General features: G+C 56.6%; 2 protein-coding genes across 17 annotated transcripts in view; one reads left to right on the forward strand and one right to left on the reverse strand.

Annotated features, from left to right (window-relative positions):
- The first annotated feature begins 2,943 nt into the window (after window positions 1-2,943).
- On the forward strand, window positions 2,944-16,178 carry WASHC1 (WASH complex subunit 1). The gene is made up of 10 exons (XM_011217241.3): window positions 2,944-3,097; window positions 12,004-12,115; window positions 12,325-12,471; window positions 12,634-12,770; window positions 13,001-13,136; window positions 13,347-13,548; window positions 13,639-13,803; window positions 14,524-14,682; window positions 15,515-15,583; window positions 15,745-16,178. Exons 1-10 carry the CDS (start codon window positions 2,949-2,951, stop codon window positions 15,882-15,884), a joined length of 1,416 nt encoding a protein of 471 aa, XP_011215543.2. The 5' UTR covers window positions 2,944-2,948; the 3' UTR covers window positions 15,885-16,178.
- The window catches only part of DDX11 (DEAD/H-box helicase 11), a 34,321-nt gene continuing 33,193 nt past the window's right edge, over window positions 16,176-17,303 (reverse strand). For all 16 annotated transcript variants that reach the window (XR_004621148.1, XM_034644669.1, XM_034644670.1 and 13 more), the window contains one exon: window positions 16,176-17,260. Coding sequence is in view for 15 of the 16 variants with exons in the window: in XM_034644669.1 (XP_034500560.1) it covers window positions 17,228-17,260 (33 nt within the window). In the remaining variant the exon portion in view is untranslated. The remainder of the gene's footprint in view (window positions 17,261-17,303) is intronic.

The raw sequence follows: 17,303 nt of genomic DNA on the forward strand, positions 1-17,303 counted from the left end.
CTGGCGGTGGAGACCGGGCGGCGAGGCCCCGGAGCCGCGGCCGCCGTCCGCACAGGCCTGTGCCCGGGCTTCCATCCCATCCCGCCGCCCGGCGAGCCGCCCGCCCGGAAGCGGCGCCGGACCCCTGCCCGCAGTCAGACGGGCCCCTCCCCGCTCGCCTGCACTCCGGGAGCCGCTCTTCCTCCGCGGCGTGAGGCCGGGGCGCGGGGAGGGCCCTGCCCGCCTGCCCGCCGGACTCGGGGCCCCGGACTGCAGCCCTCCCTTCCTGTCGCGGCCCGCCGGGTCCCGTGACCCTCGCGTGCCCTTGCACCCTCTGCGCCCTGGGCCCTGCAAGCCGTCTGAACTGAATCCTCGGACCCCGCTTCTGCAGCTCCGTTTCCTCCCCGGCCGCTCTTAGTTGACCTCTCACGGCTTTCACCGCGCTTGCTTCCTGACTGCCCACGGCATTGCTCTTAACCTGGGCTGAGGACCCTGGGAGCTGGGTGTCCGGGGATGGTTTGCGGGAACGATTCCATGCACTTCCCAGATTATAAACAGCACTGAGAGGCGGGTATGGTGTCTGTTCATTTTCTGGATAGGTCCATGGTTTTACCAGGTTCTGTAAGGTAGGGGCATCAAATAGAAATAGGATGTGAGCCCACGTTGTGATTTTACAAGTAAAAAGAAACCGGTGAAATCGATTTAGTAATAGATTTTCTTTAACCCTGTATATCTAAAATATGGCCATTGCAGCCTGTAATCAATATAAAAATTTTAATGGGATATTCTACATTTATTTTCCTACTAAGTCTTTGAAATTTGGTGTACGTTTTGCACTTACACTACGCCTCCACTCGGGTAGGCCACATGCAGCTAGAGGCTACCATATTGGACCGCTGCGGCCTAGGGGCTCCAGAGCAAACTTCTTGCAGTGGTATGCAGTGTTTATCACTATCTGGCTGCTTTATTTTTTCCTGCTAATGACCCAGGGATACGCTTATCACTCAAGACCACTTGCTGTTCCCTACACACCTTTGTTCAAGTCCTTCTACCTGGAATGCTCTCCCTGCAGTGCCCTTGCTGGGCCTGATAGGGAGCTGCCATTTCTGCTGAGAGGCCTTGCTGACTCCCCTAACCTCTGGAGGGATCGATCACTCCTGCCTCGCTGCTTCTTCCCTAGCAGTGTATTGTGGCTGAATTGGAGCACTTATCACGTGGTGTCTGTGTTTGAGGCGAGCATAGTGTCCTATTCTTCTTTGTTGTGATCATGGCTGGCGTCTAATAGTTGATCCGTAGATGTCTGGAGACAGAATGAGTAAACCACTGACCAGCTGTACTCAGTCTCTTAATTCTTGAATGGACCTGCCCCTGCCTTGTTGAGGAGATTGGTCCCTCTACGCCCCCCTCCTGTGCACTTACACGCGCACACAGTTGAGGTGACTTACAAGGAATGCATCTCAGCATGTGCACAGAAAGTATCTTCTACCTTTGACCCTCTCCTGAGCTTACCCATGGGAAGACTGAGGTACAGAATTAAGTCAGAGTGCCCAGCAAGTTTGCATCAGTATGAATATAAATGGGGGGGCTTCTTGAAAGGACTGCAGTGGTCTCAGAGGGTTAGGTTCCTGGGTTAGGCATCAGCTGGCCCCGCTTTGGTCATCTGATAGGAGGGGGAGGAGTGGGGAGGTGAGGAGGAGCTCCCCGGCCCTGATGAGGATTCTAGGCAGCTTCGGGTCTGGGAAGCTGCGGATGTCACTGCTCTAGAAGAAGTTGGCGAGGAGACAGGTCCTTGGAGATCATGAGTCGTCCGGGACGGGGTGGGTGGGAGGGATCAAACCGGGCTAGGAAGAGGGGCTGGGGAAGCCAGCAGAGGGAGCAAAGGAGTACGCTCCAGCCTGGAGAAGATGGTGTGCTGCGTTGGGAAAAGCCACTTGTTAGAGAGGAGTGCCATTCTCGGTCTACAGAGTGGGAAATGGGAAGAATCAGGAATCCAGAGAAGGCAAGCGACTTACCCAAAGTCACATCGTTCTTTAAGCCCACATGAAGCCTCCTCAGGCCTCCGTGTCACACTTAGCCAGCCCCAGCTCCAGCTCTGGAGCACTCGGGGGCCCTAATGTGGTGCTGCAGAGAACAGGCCTGTAGCACACTGCCAGGTCTGATGAATGTCTTCCTCACCGTCTTCTACTGAGGGGCTGTGATGAGGCCTATTTATAGGGGCCCGGTGCCTTAATATTCTGCCTGGTACATCTCTTGCCAATCAAATCAGCGCCGTCTGCAGCGTGATTGCTGCTTTAGTGGCACCAGGGAGCAGAGTTAATTAAACCCAGTATAAATAGAATCTGCCCTCATCTTGCAATTGGAAGGAGTGTTTTTCCTTCTTGTCCCCCGCCCCCACATGCCCCCTCCTTCCTCCTGGCCCCCCTGAGCTGTAGCCTGGGGGAGCAGAGCCCAGACGCCTGCCTGGCTTATGCAGAGTCACCAGCCATTACCTGTCCTGTCTCAGGAACAGGTCTTGAGTTCCTGGGGTCAAAGTGAAAAGAACCCAGGAGCTCGCATTTCCTGTGTTTTTCCAGACCTGGGGATCATTTGGCAGTTGACACAGACATTTCTCCCCCGCCCTCCCCCATATCCACCCCTCTGCTTCCAGCCTCTTTTTAACTCTGCGGCCAGGGTTTCTTTCTTGCGTGTCCAGGCTTGGGAGGTTGAAATGAGACAGTGTATGGAAAGGGCGCCTAGCAGAGCAGCGTCTCTGACCGCTTCTCTTCAGTCTCTGTTGTCGCTGCCGCGTTCCTTCCCTCCTTTACGCAGCATGCATCAACAGAGTACCAGCTCCTGGCCTCCCACCCAATGCTCTGTCCTCCACTCCCTGCCTGCACAGGAGGGGCCACTGGCAGACAGTTGGGTCAGGGGCTGGGCTCTCTTCTCCCGGCACTTGGCCCCTCATGCTCTGGTTCCCACCCACAGGCACCATGACTCCCACGAGGAGCCAGCTCTCGTTGGCGGGGCAGACCTATGCGGTGCCCCTCATCCAGCCAGACCTGCGGCGGGAGGAGGCCATCCAGCAGGCGGCGGATGCCCTGCAGTACCTACAGAAGGTCTCTGGAGACATCTTTAGCAGGTAGGTGCTGCGACTCGCCCGCACCTGGTTAGGGGCTGGGCAGTCGTGCACCCTGCGGCCCTTCTGCTGCTTCTTGGTGATTCGGCTGGCTTCCCTGTGCCCACGGGGCCCAAGGTAGGAGCCCAGCTTCGAAGCTCTTCCTTGTACGTGCTCATAGGAGCTCGCTGCCTACCGTCCCACTTAGCGCCCCCGGTTCCCTGTGGATCCACAGGCCTCAGAGGCGGTACTCCTCTCCCAACTCCTGTTCTTTCTCCCGTGGGGGAGCCCGGGGCGGGTACCCAGGCCCTCACTCATTCCTGCATATCACTCGTATCCTGAATATTTATTCAACACTTGTGTGCAAGGCACCATGCTGCTCTCTTTAGTTACTTACAGCAAGGAGTAAGGTATGTCCCTGTCCCAACTAGAGAGTATACAGGTTTCCCCCAAGATCCGAAAGTTCAAAGTTCACGGTCTGCCACTTTGCTTTATGAGAGACCAACATTCGTACCTGCATTCACTAGCCGGAAGAAATCCAAAGCGGATTCTCACTTTTATGAACTGAGCATTACTTCTTCACTTTGCGTCGTTTCAGCTTAGGAGAGGTTTCGCAGGAACACTCTGCTGTGGAGAGTGGCGGAAGCCTGTACTCTGGCAGGAGAGATGGACTCTAAGTAACCAATGGCATAAGTAGTTCCTTAATTACAATCGTGATTAAGACCTATTTATAGTCGTTTTGTAAAAACTGATAGTCGTGTAGCATGAACCGTGCGCTACCGCTGATCTGAGTGTATTATCTCGTTTAACCCTCAGAACAACTTGATGAGGAGGGGCTGTTTTCTCCGTTGTATAGATGAGGAAACTGAGGCATGGCTAGGAGATTTGCCCGAGTGGCAGAGCCAGGGCTCACAGCCAGGTACTGTGGCTCCAGACTCTGGAATTACCCCATCTGTCTGTGAAGGGGGATAAGTTGCTACAGGAGTTGGTAACAGGAGGCCTGACTTGGTCTGTGGGGTGATTGGGGAAGGCGTATGTGAGGAAAACACGTGTGGGGAAATGAAGGGTGAGTCAGAGTTATTGTGAGGGGGTAGATTGAGAAGAACATTCCAGAAAGAAAGAAGGGCATGAGCTAAAGCCCTGAGGTAAAAAGGACCTGAATGGAAGCCAGTGTGGCCGGAGCAAGGAGAGGGGGGCTCACGAAGCCGGTGAGGTAGGCAGGGCCTGTGGGGTGATGACGGTTTTGAGTGTGAGTATTGCCAGTGCTTATCTGGGACAGCCCTTGGGCCATAATGATTTTCACTCAGTGGTTATTTAACGTGAGTTAATGGTGTTTTGCATACACCATAATGGTGGTCTTGCATACAGGTCGTTGTCTTTCTCTGGCTGTAAGAAGCCTGAGATGGGGCTCAGACCTCCTTCCTGGGGCCCAACCCATGCCTTCACACAGGGACCTTTTATCCCACCCCACGTGAAGTCATTGTCTGATTGAGGTCTCTCTCATGGTCCAAGTCACCCCCTCACCCTCCCCACCACGTGCGCCAGACCAGGCAACCCCAGCTACTTCAGCATGCAACCTCGCTTCACCACCGGGAAGGCGGCCTCCTCCCGGAAGCCTTCCCCAGCGGGGGCAGAAAATGGGTTCACTGTCTCCAGTTAGACTCAGTATAAACACCAGACCCTCCTACTCTTCAGCCTCTGACGTGCCCACCGACTCCCCTCTCTGCCCCAGGCCTATCCAGACTGTAAGTGTAAGCACGGAGCCGTGCCCCAGAGTGGTGAAGGGGGCTGGCACTGGAGCGGCCTGCCAGGACTCCAGTCCGGCTTCCCCAGTGGCTTGCCCTGTAAACTGGAGCACGCCAGCCTCAGTGTTCCCATCTATAAAATGGTGTTAATAGTGCTACCTTTCTCGTAGGATTGTGCTGAAGATTAAATAAATTAAAACATGTGAAGGAATCAAAGCACCTGGCAGCTAGTAAGCATTCAGGAAGCTCTCCGTCCTCTCACCCGCTGCTGTCGGCTCTGCCCCTCTGCTCCTGTGGTGGCCCTCCTGAACTTGCTATCAGTAGTTACGGAAAGCGCTGCGGGCCCTTTCTGTGCTTATATTTGTGCTAAATATGCCTAAGGAACACATTAGACGACACAGGCCTTAAAGAGCCACAGCCCCAGATGGTAGACACCCCATGCCCTGTGACTGAAATGGAGGCGACGAACAACCCGTCAGAAACATTTGTGTTTTCTCACCAGGAATGTGATTGTATGCTTGCCTTTCTCTAAGGGGAGCACTGGAGTTTCAGTGTACCTTCCTTTCCCTTCCTGGTATTTGGCACCTGTAGACCGTTTCCTGTCCTCGTGCCCAGGGATGGAATGAGGAGAGGGCAGGAAGTCTATCTCCTGGGAGAAAGTGGTGAGGGACGGGCCCCCCCGAGCAGCTAGGCACGGTCCAGGGAGCTTAGGGTGCCTCTCAGGAACCCCGTGCCTGGTCACTCCTTTGACCTCCCACCATGTGCCAAACCCGCTGGACCCTGAGGGGTCCTGACAATGTGCGCGGCCTGGCCTGTCCTCAAGGATCTTAGAGTCTAGGATGGGGAAAGCACCAAGTCTAGATGGATTCTTCATTGTGTAGCATGAACTGTGGAGGCTTCTAGAGATATAGAGAAGAGACAATAAGTAAGAATCGGAACTCCCCAAACCAGTTTAAGCAAACAGTAACCAGTCAGTAGGGCAGGATGTAGAGTTGCAGGGCTTAACCGATGTCGTCAGAACCTGATTTTTCTTTGATTCCATCCCAGCTTGCTGCTTCTCCGTTGACCCCATTCCCAGAAAGGCCTTGGTCTCCAGTGGGGCCGGAGCTCCTGCACTCACATTCAGGTCCAGTAGGAAAGAGGGCACCCTGTGTGTCAGCATCTCCTCAGAAGGCCCGCTGGCCCGACTGCGTTCCCGTGTCTGTCCCAGAGCCCATCGCTGGGGCAGAGCGCATGACACACTGGTGGGCTTGGACTCCGTGCATTACGTGCATTACTCCTGAACCCTGGTTTAGCCCCACCTGAAGTGCAGGGACTGAGCCTGTGGGAGCAGTGTGCTCCCCAGAGGAAATGAGGGCCTTGTTTGAGTAAGGAAGAAGTGGATGCAAGAGAGGAAACCCACATGCCTACGACACATTATTCAGAGGAGGCCTCCTGAAGGAGAGGGGCATGAACCAGGCCATAGGAGGGATAGGCCGTGGTTAGGCAGGGGTAGGAATGTGGGCGTGCCGGTCCTCTGGTGGGGTCTAGAAATGGGTGCCAAAGGCTCAGTGGCTGGAGTGGGGAGCATGGTGTATCCCAGGCTCCCCAGGGGAGGCTAGCCTGAACAGGGGCGGTTTATGCTGGGAGTGCAGACATTGCTGCTTGCCCCGTGCACACAGCTCCTGCCCTGTAGAACAGGGTGTGAAGAGTCAACTTTCTCTGTGTCTGCGGGCCTTGCTTCCCTGATGGCATGCCCTTGGGAGCTGGCCTCTCACTTCTTTCTGCGCTCAGCAGTGCTGCGGGAATGGGCCAGGGCAGAGGGAGGGGGACGGAGGATGGTGGGGCAAGTGAACAGTTAGGATGAGTTACTTAGGGCCCATGGGGGCTTCCCCTAACAGGACAGGGCTTTGCGCTTGACTCGGGCCTTGTAGGGAGCCACGGGAGCTTCTGGAGCAGGGAAGGCTGAACAGGCAGCCATCACCGAGTGGCCAGGAGGGGAGGGAGGGGCTTGCAGGGACGCACTGAGAACTGTTGCTGCAGTCAAGGCACGGAAGGGGTGAGGCTGCCGTCCAGGGGAGCTGCAGCAGGGAAGGCTGGATAAGGGACATTTCAAAGGGAATAATGACAGGACATGATGACAGCTTGGGAACAGGATGAAGAAAAGGGAGGGGTGGGGTAGTGGGGGTGGGGCGTGCCCAGACTCAGCCTTCTTCGCCTGCTCCTTCCACCCCCCATCCTGCAGCAGTCCACACACCCGTGGGCTTTTCATTTCTCGTGGCTTTTGTAGTGGGGAAGTGAGCTCGGCTTGGAATCCAACCCCCTCAAACTTATTCCACCTGCTTGAAAACCTCTTGTAAAGAAGAGACAGGTGCGTATCTGTCTCTCTTCCCCACCGCTCCCCCCCCCCCATTTCAGGCCCAAGCCCCTCAGCCCAGGGGCGCCTGTGCCCAGTGCTGCAGGTAGGTGAGCTCATGGAAAATTAGCATTCGGAGCTGGCCTCCTTCCTCCTGCTCTGCCGCAGCGGGAGCCCTGTGGAGCCTGAAGAGAATGACAAGTGCCTCTCAGGCTCTCCTGGCCTGCGTCTCTCCCTGCCTCACCTGGGAGAAGCCAGACCCCAAAATAGCCGCCCAGAGACGTCACCTGCTTCCCATGACTTAGATGACGCGGCAGAGGGGGTTGAGGGGCAGAGGGAAGAGGAGCTGGACAGCTTCCGTGTGTTGAAGTTGGGGTGCTGTCACTTGCCTTCCCCGTCAGCCCTCGCGTGGCTGGGAAGCCACAGCCTGGGGAAGGAGTCCTTTTCTCTGCAAAGCTTTCCCCCTTCCTCTCCTTTGTCTTTCCAACCCCTCCTTCCTCCCTTCTTTTCCTCGTTTCCCTCCCTCCCCTTCCTCCTTTGCATCTTCTCCCCTCTGCCTCACTTCACCCCCCTCGGTCCCCATCCGGCACCTGGTGACTTCCCCAGGTTAGGGAGCGCTTAGTCAGCCGCCTGCATAATTAGCACATCATTCCTAATCATGCAGGGGAGCGGAGGAGGGAGCACAAGAGCAGGTCCAGGGTCCGCAGTGCCAAGGGATAGGACAGGCGAGGGGAGGAGAAGGCGGCGCTCCCTCCTCCCCAGCAGGCTCTGTGGGCAGGTGGGAAGGCGTGAGGGCGTGCTGATGCAGGGGGGCTGTGAGGGGGTCAGCATGGGAGGTGGGGCACCGGGAACCCAAGCACTGTCCTGGCCACGCTGTCCCCTCCCTCTCCCACGCCAGGAAGGCAGTGGTCCCTGTGGTGCTTCGGTGAGTGCCTCCCCACAGCAGCCAGAGGAGCCAGTTCCCGTTGCCCTGCCCTCTGCCTCCTTGGTGTTCCCTGTGAAGTGCCCGTGTCCTCGGCCTGGACCGTCCTTCTCCCCGATGTCCGCTCAGCACTGCCTCTTCTTGCTTTCCTCTGAGCACCTGGAGCCCCTCATCCCTCCTAACGTCGTGGGCGGTAATAGCACCGAGGATATATCAGCTAGTAAGGGAACCCTGGGCCTATGGTTGCTCATTTTAACCTTTACGGTAGTTCCACGGTATAGAAGTCACCGTCCCTGTTCTGCAGCTGAAGAAGCCCGAGGCATAGGCCAGTTCAGTGACTTGCCAAGGTCCCACTGCTGCTACGCAGATGTTAAACCCAGGTTTGTGGGGCATACTAGTCACTTCTCTCCCTGGGAGCTGTGTGCTCCCTGATTCATCTCTATCCCGAGCTCTGAGCAGACTGACTGAGCCAGCTCCATTCCTGACACCCACACAGACAGCCCTGGGGTCTGGGCAGATGTGTTTTGGGGACTTGGCTTCAGTGATAAGCTTGGAAACTGACCTGCCTTGAAGCAGACCACCAAGCCAGGGGGTGTAGATTAGGAAGGGCAAACAAATCACCTTCTTGCCACGATTCCCCCACCGTCGTGGAGGACACTGCTAATTGGTTGTGGCGCTCCGTCCCAACGGCGTGTGGCCTGCCGGTCCTTCCTAACTCCGCCTTTGGCACCGCCACTGCCCGTCCCGAGAGCCCTTTCACCCGTGCTCTGGTGCTCTGCGCTCTCAGCACCTCGGCTCCAACTGTGAGGGATGAGACGTGGAGGCTTTGTCAACAAGCAGGCCATTACTTAGACCGGTAGGCTCTTGGATGCGAAAAGAACCCTGGAAATCCTGTCTTCTTTCCTCTGCCCCCCTTGGAGTATTGCTGACAGGTGCTCATCCCGCCCGAATCTGATTTGCAAAGCTCTCCTAGGAAGAATGTTTACTAGAAAGTTCTCCTTGTGCAGAACTGAGATCTGCTTCCTTGTAACTCCATGCACTGGTCCTCTTGCAGCCTCTGGGGCAACAGGATAAGTGCAGTAGCTTTTCTATCCGACAGCACTTGTGATAGTTTCGACATGAGGGAATCACCATAGTCTAAGTCACCTCTCCTGTAGCCAGAACACCCTTCAGTCATCTTTGTAGAACGTGAGTAGCTCACTCCTCACCGTCTTCATCACACTCCTTTGGACGGTCTTTAACTTGTCACTTTTCCTTCAGCCAGTATTTGTTCCATGTCAGGCACAGTTCCAGGTGCTGGAGACACAGCAGTGAATAAGACAGACCCTAGAGCTGGTCTAGTAGGAATTCACAGTCCTCTTAAAATGTGGATCCGGTTTAAAGGGGACACAGCTGTGGAGAGGTTGGTACCCAGCACAGATTAGCTCATTAATCTGGGGTCTGTTTTCTCTCTAGTGCCCCCAAGAGAGTGGATGTCCCCTGTTTACTGAAATAAGGGAGGAGGGACAAGGACTCTGTGCCCCAAGATCCCATTTCCTTCTTAAGCTGCTTAACACACTTTTAGCTCATACTGAGCTCTAGTTAACCAAAACCTCAGGCCTTGCTGCTAACCTTCCATCTTCTGTGTTTGTGCACCGGACTTCATCCCTTGTCAGTGTCATCTTGTTGACTGCAGTCCATCCTTCTGGCCTCTCAAGATTATTTGAGTCTTGATTCCCCAGGCAGGCCATTTTGACTCTCCTCCATTTGATATCCTGTTTACGAACCCAGCATTGCACAGGCCGGGCGGGGCCCTGCCAGAGACCCTTGTGCGAGGCTGAAATCAGTCTATTCTTCAACTCTGATTTTCCCTAGATGTGCTCTTCTCCAACCCCCGTAGCTCCACCTTGTCCACGAGATTTTGTGAGAAACCGTCAGAATCCTTGCTGACTCAAAATGCACTGTTTAAGGTTTTCCCCTGCCTGATACACCCGTCTAATAACCCTGTCGAAAAAAGAAATGCTGTGAATTTAGAACAGTGCTGGCCTCTGGGATCTGCCTCTTTCTCTTCGAAGTGCTTACAGACCCTTGATTTAATAATCCATTCTGGAACTTTGCCAGGGTTTATGGTTAAGCTTTACTTTTGCAACTTAAGAGAAATCAGCCCTTCTTGATGGAAGAAGCGGAACAGAATAGCCTTTGTCCCTCCCCAGTTCTGTTCCTCCCACTCTCCACGGTGACTTCAAGCCGAGCGGTCACATAAGCACTGAGGTGGCGTCAGCACCCAGGGCAGGACATGGCCGGGCTGGGAGCTGAAGGCAGTGGCTTGTGCGTGAGCACCCTTCTCAGAGGATGCAAACCTTTCTTCCTGCCAGAAGAGATGGAGCTCACGCAAGTCTGGTTGTTCTGCGTTCTCTCACTGGAAGGAAACTCTGCCCTCTATTGTCTGTCTCCTTTGCCGCCCAGTCAGACCAGTCTGTCGAGGAAGACTGAGCTGCTGTGGGTACCTGCTTGTCTCCCAGCACCCCCGCCTCACTAAGCCCCCCGCACAGAAGCAGCTAGGGTAAGCAGGGAGACTGCAGGGAACCGAGACCCCTGGGTTGTGAAATTGACTGATCTGGTGGGTTCTCTGGGGGACCAAAATCCTCTAGAGTTGGCGGGGTTTGATTTAGGAAGAATGGTCCGTAAAGCCTTGACTGTTCAACCTTTAAAGAAATCCTGGCATTCCCTGGGTGCATCGTCTCTGACCCCAGAGATGGTGGGGCCCCCTGCCATCCGCCGCAGCCTCTGCCCTTTCCCTGTAAACTTGCAGTTGCGGGTCTGCCTCTCTCATTTGTATGCTCCTTCCTGACCGGTGAGTGCCGACACACAGCCTGAGTGGGAAGAGGGGGGTCACGGGCAGGGGCTGGTGTTCCTGCTGGCAGGGGAACAATCAGGAAGGTACCTGGCACCTGTTCAGTCAGTCAGCTCTGCAGTGCGGAGAACCTTGCCGTTGCTCCATAGTGTGGGACAGCGGGAGCGAGGCTCCTGTGCGTTACGTTTAGGGCACGTGGGTGTTAGTCATTCAGGGAGCCTCTCTAGCTGCCAACACTGGGAAAACTGGGAACAAACCCGAGCCCCTACCCCTTGGAGCACAGATAGGCAATAGATGCATGTCAAGTGGCTCTGTGTAAAAGGGGGGTTGGAAAGTTACAGGTGCACATCTAGAGTCGGTGGTCAGGACGGCTTCAGGGAGAAGCGTGCTCGGTGAAGCAGAGAAGCCAGCCCCGTGGGTATCTACAGGGATGGCACCCCGTCTGAGGCAGAGGCCATGCAATACTACATCTGGCACGTTCAGGGACTAGCAGGGCACTGGTATCACTGGAGCCCACTGCACTGGGAAGGGTGGGTGGAAACCTCAGAGCGAGCACTCTGACCACAACCATGAGAACCATGGAGTGGACTTTGCATTTGCCCACGTGAGCCGTTTCTTATGTGTCAGGGCAGTTCCCTGTGAATGGGTCTGGGACTTGATTTGGACCCAGCTTTGCCCAACCCTTATCCTTGGGAGCGCTAGTCTCATCTGGAAATAGGCGATTATGTACAGGAGTCCTGACAGTTTTCTCTCTGCTTGCCCCTGCTTGAGGCTGTAAACTCCTGGAGGTGGGGGCCCTGGCCCTGGCAGATGGCACGTCCAGACACACACCTTGGGGCCAGGGTGATTGCCCGTTCCTACCCAGAGCTCCAAGAACTCGGTAGAGTTCATTTCTAGACCGTTCAGATAGAGATCTGTGCAGAGGTCACCTGGACAGTTCAAGGTCAGCCGTGACAAGCAGGTAACGCTGTATTTTAAGGGCGCTTGCCGAAGCCCTTGGCTTTGTAAGTTTACAGATAGAAGCAGGGGTGCAGGAGACTGCAGGGACTTGGGGAGCAGCCCTCAGCTCGTGTTTTGTTTTGTTTCCCATGGCAGGATCTCTCAGCGAGTAGAGCTCAGCCGGAGGCAGCTGCAGGCCATTGGAGAGAGGGTCTCCTTGGCCCAGGCCAAGATTGAGAAGATCAAGGGCAGCAAGAAGGCCATCAAGGTAGACCATGTGGCCCTGAGTCCCCATGGCTGGCAGGCAGTCCCAGAAATCCCATCCCTCCTATCTCCCCACGCTCCTGATGTTGCCTAGGTCCCTGCCTGCCTTGCCCAGCCACACCTCAAGCTTTCCTTCTGCTCACATCCCCCCCCGCCGCCCCACTGCACCCCAGACTCTCTGGATGGAGCATCTCGGACTCCCTGTGTTCACAGGTGTTCTCCAGTGCCAAGTACCCAGCTCCAGAGCGCCTGCAGGAGTACGGTTCCATCTTCACGGGAGCCCAGGACCCCGGCCTGCAGAGACGCCCCCGCCATAGGATCCAGAGCAAGCACCGCCCCCTGGATGAGTGGGCCCTGCAGGTCTGATGGGCTCACACACTCATGGGGTGACCGGAGGCGGCCCTGGGTGTCGGGAGGAACTGAGGGTCCTGTTCCCTAAGTGGACTTGGACTGGAATGGGTGCTCTCTTTGGCCTGGCACGGAAGCCCACCATGCTTGCGTTACCACCCCCGCGCCTGCCAGGAGAAGCTGAAATACTTCCCTGTGTGTGTGAACACCAAGCCAGAGCCTGAGGATGAGGCCGAGGAGGGGCTCGGGGGCCTTCCCAGCAATATCAGCTCCGTCAGCTCCTTGCTGCTGTTCAACACCACTGAGAACCTGTAAGGCACAAGGCGGGGCCCCGGGAGGGTGGCTGGGTGGCCTGGCCTGGCTTCCTGGGGGCAGAAGCCTGCAGGCTGGGGAACCTGGAGCCGAGCAGTGTGACTAACTTTGTAAGGCCTCGGAGTCCACAGGACGACTAACCGTGGCCCCGATGGAGTAGGAAAGCCGGGTGAGGACCATGGGCCTCGAGCAGGTGGTGGACTGCCCGACATCCACCCCACCTCTGTAGGTACAAGAAGTATGTCTTCCTGGACCCCCTGGCTGGTGCTGTTACAAAGACCCACGTGATGCTGGGGGCAGAGACCGAGGAGAAGCTGTTCGATGCCCCTTTGTCCATCAGCAAGAGGGAGCAGCTGGAGCAGCAGGTAGAGACGGTGATGCCTTGGCAGGGCGGGGCGGGGGGGAGGCAGTGGACAAGAAAGTGGGCCCTGCCAGTGAGGTGAGGGGTCCATCGAGCCCCTACTCCCGCCCTGCTGTACACGGGTATGCACGAGGCCCTGCTGACTGCCCCAAGGTCAAACTGCAGGGCCCAAGCCCCCTTCAGCCCCCACTCAGGCTGCCACCTAATCTTGCAGGTTCCAGAGAACTACTTCTATGTGCCTGACCTGGGCCAAGTGCCTGAGATTGACGTGCCATCCTACCTGCCCGACCTGCCAGGCATCGCCGATGACCTCATGTACAGTGCTGACCTGGGCCCTGGCATTGCCCCCTCTGCCCCTGGCACCATTCCAGAGCTGCCCACCTTCCACACAGAGGTGGCTGAGATTTTCAAGCCGGGTGAGCTGAGAACAGGAGTTGGGCAACAACTCGCTTACTTGGCCCCTTGCATTCCTGGGCACCTCACACATTCCCACACTTCTGTTTCAGACCCAGATGATAGGGTGCTAACAGCACCCCCACCACCGCCGCCGCCACCCCCGCCTCCCCCAGCTCCGCCTGTGCTGGTCAGTGCTCCCCCACCCCCACCCCAGCCCATGGCCTCCCCAGGCCAAGGTGCCAGGGAGGACAGCAGTGGCAGCGTGTCTCCTTTAGGTAAAAGCACCAGGGTGTGTGTGGGGGGGTCAGAGGCAAGGGGGCTTGTGCTCTTTGAGGGTGCCTCTAATTTCTGGATCCCTGGAGGGTTTCCCATAGGTTTATGCGACCATAAATTCTAGACTTTCAGAAGAGTCCTAATTTCAAGGTCTTGTTCCACTGGGTTCATGAAATCGTGGTTTTCAAACTGTGTCTGTAGTCCCCCCGGAATTCTCATCTCCAGGGCAGAGGGAGCCTGGACATGGACAGGAGGAGCTATGGTCCCCCATTCCCACTTACACCAGTGGGAAAAGGGCAGCTACTGAAAATATAGAAAGCTTCAGCAACAAAATATCCACATCCTTAAGTCGCAGATTTCCATTTTAGCAGGACTTCGCCCGTGTTGACTCATGTGTCAACTTCAGACACTGTCCACACAGCAGTAGATTCCCACGGGCCACCTCTGCAGTGGCCTGTAAAGCAGGCGGTGTTGGAGAGGGACCAGGGGTGCCTGGACATAGGACTTGCTGAGCGCAGGCAGACACAGGCAACATCCGGGCTGCGGACGGTCTCCCAGGGCTCGGCTTCACCCACTGGCTTCCTTTTGCAAGAGGAAGAGCCTGTTCTCACAGCCAGACTTGAGGGAAAGCCCCTGGACCTCTAGAACCTTGGGCTGGGCAAGGCTGTCCCACAGGCTGGCCTGCCTGAGAAGCCCTCTTCCTCACACCCTGCCCCTCCCAGCTACAGTCCAGGGAGCTCCCAAGGAAGTGGTGGACCCCTCCAGTGGCCGGGCCACTCTGCTGGAGTCCATCCGCCAGGCTGGGGGCATCGGCAAGGCCAAGCTCCGCAGCGTCAAGGAGCGCAAGCTGGAGAAGAAGAAACAGAAGGAGCAGGAGCAAGGTGAGGGGGTCCTCGGCCCACTCCGATAGGAGGGCTCTAAGGGAAGGGCCACCTTCCCTTGTAGCCACCACCAGAGTCCAGGGAGCACTCTGCCCATCCCAGAGGCCAGAGGGGCAGCACCCACCCACCTGCCCCATACTTTCCCCAGGCTGTCCGTGGGAAGCCCTGGGTTGCCGTCCCTAACATTCCCAACCTTCCTGCTTGCGCTGTGGTTCCTTCCTGGTTTTGTAGCCTGCTTAGAACCTTCCTCTCTAAGCTAAGAGGAAGACAGAGCCTCACGCAGCTCAAACTATGACAACTGAGAATCTTCTTAGATTCTGCCAGAAGCTGTCCCAGGACATGGCTGGGGACCCAAGCTGCTGCAGAGACTGCAGACCTGGACAGTTAGCTCAGTCCTGCTTCTCCAAGCCTCTCGAGGCTGCAGGTCCTGCGTGCTGTGCGTCCTAAATGCAGCACAAACAGCACACCTGGGCCCAACGCCGCAATGCCCTGGAGTCCGGGGTTGAGCTCCAGCTAGGTTTCTTGAGCTTTGCTCTGTGACCTCGGGCAAACTGCCCAGCCTCTCTGGGCCGGTTTCCTCATCCGTACAATGGGCCCCCCCCCCCCGCTTTGTCTCACAGGGTGGCTGTGTTAGACAGTTTATTAGTGCCCAGTGCTGGCTCCACTGACAGCCTGCAGCTCTGAGACCCGGCAGTGGCTGTGGGAGGGGCCGGCAGGTCTGGATAGGGAGCAAGAAGAGAAATAGGACCAAACCCTGAGGACGTCACCTCAGGGGCAGATTTTGTCCTTGGTCCCCTCATCCTTCCTGACCCATGGCTTTTTCCTGCTACAGTGAGAGCCACAAGCCAAGGTGGAGACCTGATGTCGGATCTCTTTAACAAGCTGGTCATGAGGCGTAAAGGTAGGAAGCAGAGCCTGGCTGCCTTCCCTAGGCTAGAAGTCTCAGTGTGCAGGATAGAAAATATCCTATCCTGCTTTGTTCCTCCTGTTTTTAAGTTTCTAGGGGCTGGGTGAACTAGTACCCAAACCAACCCCCTTCACCCTCCACCTCTGCCCTCCCAGGTATCTCCGGGAAAGGACCTGCAACGGGGGCCAGTGAGGGACCAGGAGGAGCCTTTGCCCGAATGTCAGACTCCATCCCGCCTCTGCCTCCCCCACAGCAGCCACCTGGAGAGGAGGATGAGGACGACTGGGAATCCTAGGGGCTCAGCCACTCCTTCCCCACCAAAACCCAGATTTACTTATTGCCCTCACATGGACACGACCGGGATAAGCTGCCTGGCCTGTGGGTCTCTCGGCCCCTGCTGCCTGTGGAAGAACGGGCATCGTGGAGGACTGTCCCAGGCCTGTGCCTGGACCTTCTTCAAGGAGAGCGGTGGCCAGCTTCTGAGGCCAAATGGCAGGGAGGGGGGAGCCCTTGCTCTGCCTGAGCTCTCCTCCAGCTACAGACTGAAATAAACACATGGATCAATAAAGCAGTATCATACAAGAACCGAGCATAAACCAACAGTGCACTTTTAATTAAGGAACCCTAGCTGTGCAGAGGGCAAGCATCTCCTCCAAGCCAGCACCTGTCCTCCCGCTCCCCCTGGGCTCAAGCAGTGGGGGCAGAGCACTGGGTGGACCATGGCCCCTTCCTCCGGGTCAGGGAGAGCATAGAGATGCAGTCAACAGGGGCGGCTGTTGCAGATGGAGGGAGGGAGATTTTCACACAGGGAAAACTGTCTCCCTGACAGACACGGGGTCTCTAAAAATAGTCCTGCTGGAAGCCTAATGGCCCTTGGCATAATTGCTGAAGTCAGGGGAGGAGGTGTCTTGGAGTTTGCTCAAGTGGCTGAGTGGGAAGGAGGTGCCACTGACTTGGAGGACATGGAGCCACGCCAAGGGAGCAGGAAATGCTATGGAACAGGTTAGGGGCCAGCACGGTGGTTGGGGGAGAGAGACCAGCAGGTGGGGGAGCCGGCACATGGCTCTCTTCCCAGTTCTTAACACAGAGAAAGAAGGTAGTGCTGAGGTGGTCAGAGGCCCCTGGGCAGGAGACCTGTGGGCACCAGGGGGCTGGGAGCTGGGAATAGGGAACGTCCTTAGTTTTGAAGAGAAGGTGGCGGTTTAGAACAGCAAACTGTGGCCAGAAAGGGGAAAGGCTGGAGGGCATGTTCCGCCTCATCTCTGAGAGAGTGGACACAGAGACGGAAAGGCAGAGATGCTGGGGTGGAAGACTGGCCGGGAGGCGGGGCAGGGAGCTGAACTCTGGGCCACACTGAAGGGGCAAAGAGATTCAATTTCAGGGAGGGGAACTGCCCTGGGATGGGTCCCAGGATGGCCAGGACCCGTGATTTCTTCAGGATCAACCTGATGTTCTCCTACTGGCTTGTCCACCTAAACCTGGTCCTGGCAGCCCACTGATTCCAGAAAGGGGCTGGTCTGGTCTCCAGCTGGGTTTCACCGTCTCAGGCTGGATCCCCGCGGAGCAGGCCCGAGACAAACATTTCAAGTGGGCAGCATGAAGGAAGAGCCTGGTACCCAGCCAGTGGTGCGCCAGCCATCAGGAAGGGAGTCCAGACTTCTCACGATGGAACTGGGGAGACAGGGCAAAGCAATGAGGCACGAGATCTCGGTGG

This window comes from Ailuropoda melanoleuca, chromosome 16 (assembly GCF_002007445.2).
Source record: "Ailuropoda melanoleuca isolate Jingjing chromosome 16, ASM200744v2, whole genome shotgun sequence".
Classification (NCBI taxonomy): domain Eukaryota; kingdom Metazoa; phylum Chordata; class Mammalia; order Carnivora; family Ursidae; genus Ailuropoda; species Ailuropoda melanoleuca.